At 32.3% G+C, this 15524-nt stretch overlaps 1 protein-coding gene across 1 annotated transcript in view; it reads right to left on the reverse strand.

Moving 5' to 3' along the window:
- The window catches only part of LOC106459910 (tensin-3-like), a 118138-nt gene that overhangs the window by 9386 nt on the left and 93228 nt on the right, over positions 1 to 15524 (reverse strand). The window contains exons 21-27 of the mRNA XM_022386483.1: positions 12828 to 13036; positions 10485 to 10681; positions 7419 to 7531; positions 6134 to 6220; positions 4368 to 4493; positions 3959 to 4054; positions 278 to 355 (exon numbers count right to left, since the gene is read on the reverse strand). Coding sequence (XP_022242191.1) covers positions 278 to 355; positions 3959 to 4054; positions 4368 to 4493; positions 6134 to 6220; positions 7419 to 7531; positions 10485 to 10681; positions 12828 to 13036 — 906 coding nt within the window. The remainder of the gene's footprint in view (positions 1 to 277; positions 356 to 3958; positions 4055 to 4367; positions 4494 to 6133; positions 6221 to 7418; positions 7532 to 10484; positions 10682 to 12827; positions 13037 to 15524) is intronic.

Below are 15524 nucleotides of genomic sequence, written 5' to 3' on the forward strand. Positions count from 1 at the left end.
ATAATAATTTGATGTAAGTAAGTTTTTCTTCCCATTTTGTAAAATATCCTTACATGTTGGAAAAAAAAAAATATTATTTTCAAAATCTGCATAGCTGAATTAAGGAAACTCCATTATTATAACCAAAACAACTTTTATGAATTCTAACTTCACAGGCCTGAGTAATCTGTAAGTTTTGATGTAAAACATAGGAGTGATAAAGGTTTCACTGATTCATAGAATAACAGATGACAAAATCATGTAACAGATGAAATGACCTATGCTTACAGCAACTTACCGAGCTCTGGGAGTAGAAGTCTGCAGGATAGAGACAAGGCTGTGATGGAGTGTTGATAAACCAGAGCTGATAAACTTCCTAAAATGAAAAAATGAAGACACAAGACCAAAATTTTATTTGTTACCAAATCTTAGTCTGTAAAGCAAAAATTCTGAATCAAGTCTTTTTAATAAAAATTCCAAAATTAAAGGAAAGATGAGAACATTTTAATGGATTAAAATACTTAATTATTTTATTATAATAATACATTATTTCTTTAAAACATTTTTTTAATCACCCCTATGTTTCATAATTTATTTTCATTTTTTATAAATGATATTGGTAAATAAAATAATGATGAATATTTGGTTTGGTTGTTGTTAAGCACAAACCTACACAACAGACTGTCTGTACTCTCCCTTGTAAAGTTGTTTTGTTTCAGTGTAAAGCAACACATGCAATGTGCTATCAGTGTTACTTTCACTGTGGGGAATTTAACCCTAGATTTCAGTGTCATAAACTATCCATTGACCCATCTTGTAAAGAATTCATAAGAAATTCCAAAACTTGCTCACTATTTAAGGATTTATGGGTATAATAAGATAACTAGATGTTTGGTGTTGGTACTTTCTATCTGAATAACATCTTATACAACACATAGGTTAACCAGTCATGTCAGAGACCCTTAATGTTCAGGTATAGCAGCACCTAATTTTTAACAGTGCTTTCATGGGCCAGGCACCCAGGATTTGGGCTCTATGGCAGACCTTAATATATAACATCATTCCAGATTTTAGTGTTTTCAAGTTGCACTAAAGTTCCACAAAAAGTTAAAAAAAAACAATTCACAGATTTAGTGACGCTATAGCTAATTTTTGACTCCCATAGTACGCACTAGTAAATTTAGTCTGTTTGGTGAACGTCCATCTTAGAAGAAGTACCTGTGGTGTTGATTTACCTTCTCGGCCTCTTAGCTAAGATCAAGCTGAGTTTGTTGTGTTCTTGGCTATTTGTTTATGTTCTTTGTTTTCATGCAGATACAAAGGCCTTGACCTTGGTATCAGTGGGATAATTCTCATTACCTTAATCAATGGTACTATTCTTCTTGAACTCCACAAGAGCCTCAGAAGTAGCATTAGACATTTCATTTTCATCACTCTCCAATGGTTTGTTTTGTTTTGAAGTTAAGCACAAAGCTACACAATGGACTATCTGTGCTCTGCCCACCATGGGTTTCTAGCACTGTAAACCCGCAGACATACCACTATGCCACTGGGGGGCTCTCTCCAATGGAATAGCATAATCAATCCTTCTTTGTTTTTTCTTCATGCCTTTAATTTAATCTGAACCTGTTTTCCACCTGCTTTCCATGCCATTTTGAACTCTGGGTCTAAACCAGTGCATCCATACTGATACTGCACATATGCACTTTGCATTTACAAGCTATTTTCTTCTTTTCCCATATAAATGTTGCTTTATCAATACAAGATCAGTAACTAGCCATGGATCCAGTTTTCACAAAGAGTGTATCAATCGCCTTTTTTGGTCCAATCAGTTTTTGTTAAAAATTTTAGCAATAAAAAAAATTATCCAGAATGACTTGAAAAATTAGGTTCTGCAATATCCTGGGTGCCTAGCCCATGGAAGCACTGTTAATTACTTGCTAACCAGAGGATTGTTTGTTTGTTGAATTTTGTACAGAGCTACTTCAGGGCTGCCTGCACTAGCCATCCCTAATATTGAAGTAAGAGACTAGAGGGAAGCAGCTAGTTGACACTACCCAATACCAATAACTGAACTACTTTTTACCAACAAATAGTGGGATTTATCATCACATTATAACACCTTTATGGCTGAGAGGGCAAGCATTTTCAGCACCTGGTTTTGATACCACAGATTGTGAGTCAAGTGCCCTAACCACCAAGCCCTGACCAAAGGAAAGTAAGATAGTCGGCTACAGCTACCATCACAAAAGCTTTGCTCAGCTTTCAACAAAATAAGGAATTGACTATCAGTCTTATAAAGGACGCAGAGCTGAAAGAATGGAGCACATCCAGCAGCAATGCAATACAAACCTAGACTTTTTTGATTTGCAGTCTGACACACCAACCATTGGACCATGACCAATCCTTTAAACTTTTGTTTGGAGGAAGTTTTACCTACAAGGGTACTGGATGCCAATACTTTCTTACTGTTGTAAAAAGCTACATATATATTACCAGAAATAAAGACTTCTTAGGCTGACTGAGAAAGCATTTTGTCCTACCAATGTACAGTTCCAAAAAAAAGTATTCATACATCTTTCAAAACCAAAAGATGTTATTTGATTGTGATTACAACTCAGTACAGTTGACTGAAAATATTGTGTTTTTTATTATGTAATGCACACCTCTGGGGTATAAATTTTTCCTCAGTTCCACGAGGCTATTTAAGCCGGAAAAAAAGATAATTAGCTAAACTTTTTTGCACTGATTCTCTCATAATATAATAGAGCTAAATCCGGGGTCTTCGTGAACCTACTGAAATTCTAATGGATAGAGGATCTGTTGAATTTATTCAACATATCAATGATGGTAATTTAAGTAGTACTTTTGTTTTTGAACCTGAAAAACATTACAAATCTTTTCAGAAACGTTGGACAATAAGGTTTGTTCAAGGAAAAAATTATGGAAAAAAAGTATATTCATCGTTATATAGATGGTGTGATGGAAATGTAAGTGACCAAAAAAAAAATGGTCCTGGTCACATGCTTGAGAAGTTGAAAATGAAATACCACTATGCATTGGATCTACCATCTGAGAGCAAGATTCCTTTGGCAATCAGCTCCTTTATTGTGTAAGAAAAAAAGAGCAGCAAATGGCCAACTTTCAACATGTATACATTTTTCAGATGTGCTTTCAAATATTATCAATGATATTCTTGTTACAAATGAAAACATTGCACCAAAGGCATACTATGCAGGGGTCCTGGAAATATATGAGATGATAAAGGAGGCAAATCCCATCAAAGAGTTCCCTGATGAGAAGAAAATAAAAAGCAAGAACAGCCAAATCAAACGGAAAAAGAATAAGGAAAGGCAAGTAGCTGAAGGAGGACACCAGGGAGGTGTTTCATTATGAATTCTGTACTTGTTTGAAGGTCAACACAAGTATTCATTCCATAAAACAACAAAATCTTAAAATAATTGTCATTTATTTTCATGAAAAAAAGAAGAAAAAAGCAAAAGAACAAGAAAATAAAAATAAAAACGGTCTGGTAAAGGGTGCACTTTTCTGGAAAATGTAGCCAAAATTGCAATTTTCAAACAATCATAAAATGTTGAGTATTTATGCCTAGAAGAAATAAAAACACCCTTGAAAATATTTTTTGCTTTCTATATTATTACTAAATGCCCTATTTCAGTGTTCAAATTCCGCAGTTAACGTTCCACAGAAATTGGCAATATATCAGGAAATTTTGCCACCCTGAGGTTTGCATTACATGTTAAAACACAAAGTTAAAGTTTAATTTCTTTAGTGCTTTATGACTAATAGTTTTTACCAAAATTTGTGATGTTCAGTGAGCAATGTGTGAAGGCAAAAATGCATACTTAAAATATTATTTAATCATTAGTCACTGTATTATTTCATATTACTTGAATCATAAAATTTTATTAACTAATCTGTCATTAGCTGAAGTTGTAGCAAACTAATTAACACTTACCAAACACTGGTTCATCGGGACAACCCTTGAGCCTTACACCCTTTGATGTGCATTCTATTAAAAAATGTCGTACGAGTTCACTGAAATCAGGTTCTCCTAGAATCAGTAAGTTAAAATATAGCTGTAACACTTCAAACATGTGAAAAATGTTTGGTATGTTACATTTTTTGAATAATGTCAATCTGATGAAAAAGATGAAACTGTACTGATTAAAACATTTCAATTTATCATAAATGTGAAGTCTAATTTTTTATTACTTTGGATACTTTATGAAAATAATTAAAAATGACAGATCTTACTTTATCACATAATTAATTTGGTTTTTCATTGCTAGCCATTGACAAGACACATCTTGCTCCAATATTTCTTATGTATTAGCAATTATATTTGTCTAAAAGAGAAAACTTACCACACCCTGCTCTAATATCTGGTGATGAAGGTGGAACTTTCATTACTAACCCAAAATAGCCGGGAAAAGTGTGACTGTTTCGGACTAGAAATGACCCTGGTGGCTTATCTTTTAACATCCTGGATGCTGTGAGTATAAGACCTGCATTTAATCTAATGTTTAATGCTAGAAAAACGAAAAGAAGCAAATGCAAAAAAAAATTTACACAGTTTTTTTTCTTTTCTCTTGTAGTTTCTAAAAGTAAACGATGATTTTTTTAACTTTATTTGATGAAAGTGGGCTCTACAGAGGTTAAGTATGTTAGAATGAATGTGGATCCTCAACATGTCATTACAATCCATGTTGGCACTTCTGGTCATGCTCTATCTGGCAACCATATACCTTGACAAATGCCTTGCAGTATAGTTTCCATTGCAAAAGGATCTTTTGTAGGGCTGTTATGTTCAAAGTACATCACTCTTCTCTGCAGGCTTTCCAGTATCCAATACACATTTCAACAGTCTAATCTCCCAAAAATCCATAGGTGCTGCACCATGCAACTTGATCGGTATGTCTTTGTACTGAATAGCATGAATACCCATTTCATTCTCCAGCTGCTTGAGGTATGTGATGGTTGAATGGGAGATATGACTGTAAGTCTTATCTGGTAAACCCATACCTTGTTGGGCTTCTTTCCAGACTGAGATCCTTCTTGATTATAGAGTATACTATTCTTTGGGCCATGTAGATGGCTTTTGCCACTGATCTTTGCCCTTGTGGATTTTCACTTATTAGGAGACATCACATTTTGCTTACCTAGGCTGAGTTATGACTTGTGCAGATCTCTTTCTGTATGGTCCTGGTGCTCTATGTTGATGTATATTCCTTTGTTTTTCAATGCCATTAAGCAGAAGGGATATCCCCCTTTTGGAAGTTCTAAATGATCTTTATGATCTCAGTGTATGTATATTTGTATCAGAAAGGACTCTTACATACCCTTCTCCAAAGTGATCAATTTTTGTTGGCATCATACTACCTTTAATATGCTGAACAATGATATAATTTAGTTCTGATACATGCTATTCCACTGTGATGTTATATTGGTTGTGGTTGTCATGTGACTTGATAATTTGTATAATCATAATTGCTTTAATATAACGTACTCAACACTCTATATAATAGAAAACATAAGATATGCTGTGAAAAAATTAGTAACATTATTTTTTATTATTACTTTCATTACAGCATTGGTTAGAGTGTTTAATATATCTAATCTTATTATTCTAAACTTTTATTATTATTATTATTTTATTATAGAGATTGTTTTGCATTTTTAGCTTAATTTTAGCTTAAGACTAACCTCAATCTCCCAAGCTGGCCAAATCTCATGAGACATTATTGGGTATACAGCAAAATATTGTTTACTTCAAGGGAACCCAACTTACATTCGTATCTTTATAAGTAAGAAAAGTATATTTAATTAACCATAGTCACTATCAAGTTGAATTTTAGTTTTGCTCTAAGTAGTTAACTTGCTCTGATTAGAAGTTAATATTAATTAGAAATAAATCTAATATCTTGAAGCATTACCCCAAAAATATATGATCATATGCTTTAGTTATAACTGCAAAAATCCTATGCTGTCAAAAGTGTTTTTATGAAAATATTTCTTGTTACTCTCATAAATAAAAACCTAATTTGTATCAATAATATAATTCTGTAACAAGACACAGCCTAAAAGTAAATAATATTCTCCTAGGAAATAATCACTACTACTTAACTCATACCTTCATCTCGGGACAAACTGGGTTTATACCAATATCTAGAAGTGTCTTTCATAAAAAATGGGAGCTGACAGGTTACTTCATGGAAATCTATGAGAAAGATAACCTTGTTACATTTAAAGTTACAAAATAACACTTGTTGGTCTTTGTAGAAAAATATTACAAGATAATACCAATGTAAAATAATTTCTAGAGTTTAAACGGCCAAAGCTGAGAGACTTGTAACATATAAAACATTCTATTGATATTGTAAATACATCTCTGTTGTAGGGTGCTTGAAAGAGAAACAGTATCTTATTATGCCTCTTACTTTTTGCATTGTTGGTACTTATAACAAAGATTATCATTATACTTGTGATTTTGAAAACTTGTCAACCATAAACTTCTGTACTATAAATGTTACAACTTGAAAAAACTCAGTCTGCTGTCACACACAGTAAGCATTGAAAGAAAGTTGCAATACTGATATCAAAACAGCAACTGTGCATTTTATTTCCAATACACTAGAAACAAATGAAATTCCATAATGTTTTTTTTTTATACCATGAATAAATTGCCAATTATATTACTAAAATCTCGAAGTAATAATATCTGTAAAGTCCAGTCATGATATGTCACTGCATGATAACAGATGTGGTGAAGCTTTTATGGTTTCACTCATATATCATCTGTATAGTCTGCTTGTGATAACATTTGTACAGTTTGATGGTGATGACATTCATCTAGTCTAGCTATGATAACATTCGTAGAGTTTTTCAGTAATTACATCTGTATAGTTTGGCAAGGATTAGAACTGTGTAACCTAGAAGTAGTTATATCCATATAGTCTAGTTGCAAATACATCAGCATATCCTGCTAGTGTTTACACCTGAATGGTCTGACAGTGATTATATCTATATCTGGTTGTGATGACATCTATATGGTCTGTCTATGACATCTATATAGCCTAGCAGTGGTTACATTGGTATAGGTGCCAGTTATTACATATGTATAATCTGAAAATCATTATATACATATAGTCTAGTTGCTATGATACCTGTATAGTCTGGTTTTGATGTCATCAATATAGTCTGTCTATGATGTCTGTATAGCCTAGCAGTGGTTACATTGGTATAGGTGCCAGTTATTACATATGTATAATCTGAAAAATCACTATATACATATAGTCTAGTTGCTATGATACCTGTATAGTCTGGTTTTGATGTCATGTATATGGTCTGCCTGTAACATTCTGTTATTGTGTGATTTCTGGTCCTAAGAAAAGTTTGAAACATTAATACCACCTCACCTGACAGTGATATCATGCTGGACTGGCAGGACTGATCCGAGTACTGACTTGGAGAACTGTGACCACTGAGAATGGGGGAAGTCTGTTGAAGTGACAAATCCCCATTTTTCATCCTTTGGTGAGAACAATATGGTTAAAACCAATAAACACAAACATAGCATACATGCAGATGTATCAACATGGAAACAATTAAATATACTGATGAAACTTTGTAGAATGGATGGCAACTTCCTGTTGTGGAGACACAAGTGTAGAGGAAAACGTATCGAAAGTCTTCCCCCTTTCATCTTCAGGTCAGTGTGTGTAAGGTGTTTTCAGTCTTCATAGTATTCTGGTGGATTGTGGAGAGCATGTTATGATTGGCTGGTTTATCCCTGTTTCTGATTGGAGGAGAGATTTCCTGTATATTCAACCAATGGTAAACACAGGTGACTTACCTCTAATCTGGAATTTCTGTTTACTGAAGGTTTAATTTTGTTAATATAAAATGATTCTTTAATTTTTCTTGTCTTCTAAAATTTGTCCGTGCCAATGATTCTAATTTTTTTCCCATTTATTTTGTGTCCAGTTGACATGGTATGTTCAGCAATGGCTGAATATTGTGTTTTTATGAGTCTTGTACTATCTTTATGTTCTTTTATTCTTGTCACGAGTCTTTTTTCACAGACAAATTTTGGATGACAAGAAAAATTAGAGAATCATTTTATATTAACACAATTAAACCTTCAGTAAACAGAGATTCCAGATTAGAGATGAGTAACCTGTGTCTACCATTGGTTGAATCAACAGAAAATCTCTCCTCCAATCAGAAACAGGGATAACCCAACCAATCATAACATGCTCTCCACAGTCCACCAAAATACTATGAAGATCGAAAACACCTTACATACACTGACCTGAAGATGAAGGTGGAAGACTTTTAAAATGTCGTTCCTACACTTGTGTCTCTACAACAGGCAGTTGCCATCCATTCTACAAAGTTTCAACATGAATACTCTGCCTAACGATCTATCAAAGAATAAAATACACTGTTAGCAATCTTTATGTTTGAGAAAGTTGCAAAATCACATTCCAAACTAGATAGTTTTGCTACCATTTAGATACAGTAGTCATGAAAAACGTATGTAAAGATGATTTATTTGCTTTATTTGATCAGATTTATATTTTATTTACATTACTTTAAAGAATGATCTTAATACTCTACTGATCTATTGCAATTTGATTTTCAGGTATTTTGCAATATTATATACTAAAGCTGTATTGAAATAATTTTTGTTGCTTTACATTAAAATAATAAGCTAAGGATATACTAGTGTAAAAATATGTTTATTTACCAGTGGACTGGTCCACCAGAACTAACCACACAACATATGGTGTGTTGAACTTAATGGTGCTGCTTTACTATAAAATAATAAGCTCAATCGGGATAGACTGGTATAAAATCATGCTTATTTATCAGTGAATAGGCACACCAGAATAAACCACACAACTTAATGTGTGTTGAACTTAATGATGTTGCTTTGCTCTAAAATGCTCAATCAGGATATACTGGTATTAAAATATGCTTGCTCATCAGTGAGCTGGCCCACTACAATTAAACCATATAAATTCCTCCCCATCTCCCCCAATATATTATAGAGAAATTCTACTTAAAGAAGTACATACATTCATTTTTGCTTGGACTTTGCCTCGCATTAAGTTTTCTACAAATTAACTGTACCTTTACATTAAACTACCAAGAAATAAAAATGATTAAGAAAACTTGGCATAAGCTCACAAAAGAAGTAGTACTGAGTTCCAGTGAGTACTGGCACAATTTAACCCATCAATGTATTTGTGTAATAATAAATTTAAATTTTTTTTCAGAGTTAGAGCCCACTTTTCCCACATCTTGTTTTATACCCAAAAGTTCAACATTTCCTGGGTAAGTTAAATTGAATTGCATAATTTTAAAATTTTAATGTGCATTTTAAAGTATTAAGGGAAATATATCAGGGTGTGTTTGTTTGTTTGTTTGTGTTTTGAATTTCGTGCAAAGCTACACGAGGGTTATCTGCACTAGCTATCCCTAATTTAGCAGTGTAAGACTAGAGGGAGGGCAGCTAGTCATCACCACCCACCGCCAACTCTTGGGCTAGTCTTTTACCAACGAATAGTGAGCTTGACCGTCACATTATAATGCCCCCACGGCTGAAAGGGTGAGCATGTTTGGTGGAACAAGGATTCGAACTCGAGACCCTAAGATTGCGAGTCGAGCGCCCTAACCACCTGGCCATGCCGGGCCACCTTATATCAGGGAGTATAGTATCATTGTCATTATATTATTTGCAGTAAAAGTTATACATGTATAATCTTAGTATCCATCATACAATATGTAGTGCTTTTTGAATGAAGAAGTACATTGGTGGACTAACAGGACAGAGGAATTATTGGTAAAACTAAAAGGCATAGGAAAACTGTAAAATTTCTATAAGGGTTTTACTTTTATTATCAGACATTAGGAAAAAGCTTTTATTTTTTCTAACTAATTATATGAAAATAAACCCTCAAATTCTGATTATATGTTTTTTGCTACTAAAATAAAAATAAAAACAGTGAATTAATTGAATTATTTCTACAACAATTTATTAAGACTACAGATACACTCTTATTGTATAGTGTGTTAGAGAAAAATTTATTATGCTTGTCCTTACAAAGGAAAAGTATTCTGCAGTAACTTTTATCCTTGTTTTTGATTTCTATATTATTATAAAAAAAATTTTAATATTTTAAGCAGGTAAGGCAAGTCTCTCTCACATTAAAAATTGATTGGTTCATCTTTCAAAGATATATAAGTGCATACATATAAATAAGTACCTTGTGCAAATCAGTTAATCAGGTAATTTTTATATGAGGGATACTTCAAATTAAAGTTCAATAAAATTTTAATCAAATTATATTTCTTTAAGTTTTATATACTATTATAGTACTTTTTATTGCTGTGTCATTTTAACTTCTTCCCCGTAATGACCTTATTCCAAACTAGTTTAGGATTGGCCAGTAATTTTGTAAGCCAAATTTTTACACCCAGGTAACTGGCTCAGATGGTAACCATATAGGACAAGAATGTTCAGGGATGGAGATTCAAATTCGCAATTCTGAGATTGTGAGTCAAACTTCTTAACCACCAGGCCCTGTGTCATACGATAAATAAACATCAAAGCCCAGCATGACCCTGCTAAAAGTCCATCACAATACATTGTAAATTTACTAAAAAACATTACCTATAAAGTATATATATATATTAACTTAGTCTAACGCTTTTTTTTTCAATGTTTTCTTTTTCAATTATTTTACAGTGTTAGTCACAGCTTGATTTCTTTCTTACCTTGTTTCACATTTATAGCTTTAGGAGACATTGAGATAGATGAAAAAGAGGACTACTGGAAGAACTGACCAATGAAGGTGACCACAAAGAAGTTCTTTCTTTCATAGCATCAGTCTGGAGTACATATAAAAAAGTACAATAAAAATGCTTGAAAGCTTTGTCTCATTTTTTGAAATCTAAATACTCACTTAAAGTAGATACATATATTAGTTGTGTTTATGTTTTGATAAGCTAAAAGCTATTGACATTAAAAATGTATTTTTCTGATCTAATGATGGAGTTGAAGCCTTGGTTGAGTCTAACAGAAATTTTTTTTTGTGTTTTCAATCGAATACCTTTTGTACACAATATATTCTCATTTTCTATTTTTTAAATTACACTAACTAGCTTATAAAGAATGAGAATTGCTTATTTGTTGGATTTTACACAAAGATATATGACGACTATCTGCACAAGTCATCTCCCTAATTTTGAAGTGGTAGGCTAGAAAAAAGGCACAGTCAACCAGTGACTATTCTAATGAAAATTTATCACTGCACATACACCATGGTGGCCCAGTTGGTGGAATAAATGGGTGAAAGGTCTGTAAAGCATTTTTAATTTATATTTTTTTGATAAACTTTTAAAGTTTGTGATAGTTTTAACCAACTCTGAGTCACTAAGCATTGAATTTTTTATTTATTTTTAAGCTCTACAAGCAAGATGGATGATTTTTCTGATTTCTTAAAAATAATTGATTTAAAATCATTTATGAACCCTGAGTAGCATTGAATTTTTTTTCCCCCTTTGATACTGTGCAGTGATAAAATTTTAGTACTGTACAAATGAGTTACATAACTGTACATTAAAATAACCTATGCAGTCAAAAAACACCCACTTCCAACATTAGGGATAGTTTTTCCTGGTCAAGTAGTGAGATTTGACTATTACTCTTATAATTCACCTGCAGCCCCAAAATATAGTGTGAGCTTTTTTTGTTTTATTTTGGGGGGCAGCAATGGGACATGAACCATGGAACCCCAGCTTCATAGTCCAGCATGCTATCCAATGGACAGTGCTTGGTCCATAAAATTTAAGAACAAAACACAATTTTGTTTTTAAATATAATTATTGGGTAGTGTCAAATTATGAGTAACAGGTATTACCACCGTAAACTCTAAATGACTGTCAACATACTGACATAATGTGATTACTGCCAACTCATTGTAAACTGAAAGAATTTCACCATACTGATAGCCAAGACCAATTTCTTATTCAGAAACCCTCTGGCAGAATTAGAAAATATCATACATAATGGCCATTATTATTAAACCTCAAACTACTGACTCATTTTTCATATTGTTCTTTACTACTAAGGTTCACGTATTTGATCACAATGAGTAATTTCATTTATTGTTTTACAATATGCAATGTAACAAAGTGAATAAAAAATCAGTGAAACCTCTTATTTTATATGCAAAATACATATGGGACCTCCACAGTAATTAATTAGATTAATTGCAATATTGATGTATTTTTGTTTACATTTTTGTGAAAGCCATGTGTTATTAGGGATCCTGAAAGCAACAGTCATGAACCACAATCAATTCAGTATACAAGCAGTTTAGAGCATGGTTCATATTGAATTGCTCAGATCAATTACAAGCACTTTTCTAGAGCTTTCTAAGCACTCGCTGAATATTTTTCAAGCATTTTTTTGGAATACTCAAATTTGCATCAAAATCAATCGGATTTCACTGAAATTTTATAAAATTTCTATTTATTTGTTCAACATATGAATGTAGACTATAAAAACTTTATTTATTGTGCTCAATTCTACAACATTCTTTAAAGTTAGATATATTGATATATTTTGCAAAAAAGGCCCCTTTTCAAGCACTTTACACAAGAAAAGTGTGTTTAAAAAGCTGATAAGATACCCTCACTGGCATAATTCACAGTGCATTTAATTTTTTCCAGATAAAGGTGATATAATATTTAAAAGTTCTCATAAAGTACAAGCATTTATACTTAATTATACACAGTATATAGCTTAAACTTACATTCTGAGGTGTTGATTGATTGTAAAGTATTGGGTTTTGAGTTTTCTGAAGAGGGGTTTGTTCAAGCGATGTTAGTTTGGGACTTGGAAAGTCACTTGAAACAGGATCTCTCAGTAATGCAGAAGGGGAAGCAGGAAGTTTACTTTGCTGATCTGGTCCAACAGAAGGAGACCGGCTTTGAGAACTGATATGGTTGTGTTGAGATAACCCTGAAAGGCATACATAATGACAGATGTTATAATTAATTAGATTTTGGTGGATTTAAGAAAGGATACAAGGATTTAACCTCACTTTTGATGTTATAATTAGCGTATTTATGGCTAAGCTAGACTAGTCTGGTTAAGCTTTAGCTTCAGTGTTCTTATCAATATGTTATCCATGAAGACTAACTTACTCGTTGCTTTAAAAGTAGGATTGAACTATAGTTTTGCATCATATAAGAGCACAGTAGTTGCTATCTGTGAAAACTGAAGTCAAAGCTTATTCACACTGGTTTAGCCATAAACAGAAGTTTAAAATATTGCTTAACTTTTGAGGCTGTATTTCTATTAATTCCAAAAAACTAACAAAATACAATCAAAATTTGAACTATGCAATTTGAAACTAACTGCTTTTTCTAATTATAAATACCTTATTCTAACAGTATTAAAGTAGCTTTCTTAAATTATGGGTTATATTACCAAACTTCAACATTTATCCCAATAGCAGTTAGAATTTGGTCTTATTATAACTGAAGTCATACTATTTCTGATAACTGATAAACATTCCTAATGATTTTAAGAAATTTCTTTATGACAGAAAATGTATTTTTCAGAACCTTTCAATCTAAATCTTTCAAACCTGACACAATTCTGAAACGTTACTTCATTTCTTCACTTTTAAATGCAATTTTGAATTTTTAATGTTGGGAATGGCTTGGACAACTTGAAAATAAAGGGTAGGGAGAAGGAAAATTGCATTATGAAGGTATATTATGTGTTTTCTACCTCCTTGTATTAACATAATTTTAAAGATTATTCATTTATTCAGGTTTATGTATAGTTTTCACATAACACAATGATCAGGAAAATACTTATTTTTCTGAGTCTTCACTTAAGATATTACATTTGTTTTCCCATGAGAAAAGTTGCTGCAAGATTTGTACACCATGTGTAAGTGTAGATAACAACATTTCCACTCGTCGATCAGGTGATATCTAGAGGTTAGAACCTCCTTTATTGTCTAATGAAAATGACCATCAGTCACATGGTTACTATTAGTCACCCTAGGAAGGTACTACGTTATACTTTTAAATATATAACATATATTTCTTAGGCTGGTACAAGCTCTGGTAGACTGAACAACTTTTAACTTTTAGTTCTCCAGTAAAGATCACAATATTTCATTTCATAAATACAAACACTGTGGTCTGGGTTTCTGAATATAGATTGTCTTCAGTGTGTGAGTTAAATCATATCCAATCCCTTTCTTTAACTAACTCAATCAGATTCAGAGAATTCAGAACTACTTCGGTATTTTCTTTGGAAATGTAATGGAAATTAATTGGAATACTGGAATGCATTTTTCAATTTATTTTAATATATTTATATATTTGTAATTGGGATTGTGTATCTAAATCTCTCAAAATTGAAAAACATAATTTCATTAGACAATTTAAACGCACTGTTCCTTACTGTGAACTGAAAGTTATTATTAAGAATAGCTTTTGTTTTATGTCAAAAGTATGTCATTTTTTATGCATTACAGTTTTGGTTTAGCATATTTCCAGTGGAACAGATATCAGAGTTTTGGTTCCCTATGGCAGACACAGCTGATAGCCTAATGTGCCTTTGATGTAAAATAAACAAGCAGAGGTTTTCTTTACACTTTCATATTACATAATTTGTGAGGTTTTGATTAATTGTGTGGTTTTCACAAAGTAACATTTTTCTATAGTAACAATTATCAAATGCCTGTTGAAATAATTCAATGGTAATTTTCCTAAAAATAGTGATGAATAAATATAAAATGTGCAATCAATCCAATCCCTTAGATTAGAGCTTATACACAATATGATTGTCTAGGGGGCCATTTTCAACCATCTTTTGTCATTCCATGTGTTATTTCAATAAGGAAAATTACATTGCATTTGTTTTTAAGCAAAGAAGACTGACTGCAATGTACCGTTAGCAGAACAATAGAGTATTCAGGTTTGCTAAGGAGCTGTGGGGATTTTTCCACTTGTTACCATTGTTACTTGTCATTTTACTGAGTGCATGAAAAGATCATTACCAAAGTGAGTGCTTTTTGACAATAGTCATTTCTATAATAAGTGTCAAAGGGGAGATATTCAAACCAATTTATTTGACATGGTACAATAAAATCATGCATGTGCATAATATCGACATGAAAAAAAAATGTATGTATATATATATATAAGTTTAACAACAACAACAAATATATACTCAAACATGTTCCCCTCTTTATGCATTTTTCACTTCATGCTCCTATCTTTGAAGTATATATTTCAATCAGACAAATGAGGAAGTCCTGTTTTTTCATGAAAATCACTCATTTTTTGTTCTTAATAAGTTTTTCTAAGATTAACCGCTCAGCACATACAAGGACTACCAGATCGACGTTGATATTGAAATGAAATTTTAGGAATTGCAAAAAATGAATAATTTTCTGTAATATACTCCTAAAAAAAGCATTTTG

This window comes from Limulus polyphemus, unplaced genomic scaffold (genome assembly GCF_000517525.1).
Source record: "Limulus polyphemus unplaced genomic scaffold, Limulus_polyphemus-2.1.2 Scaffold680, whole genome shotgun sequence".
Lineage (NCBI taxonomy): Eukaryota > Metazoa > Arthropoda > Merostomata > Xiphosura > Limulidae > Limulus > Limulus polyphemus.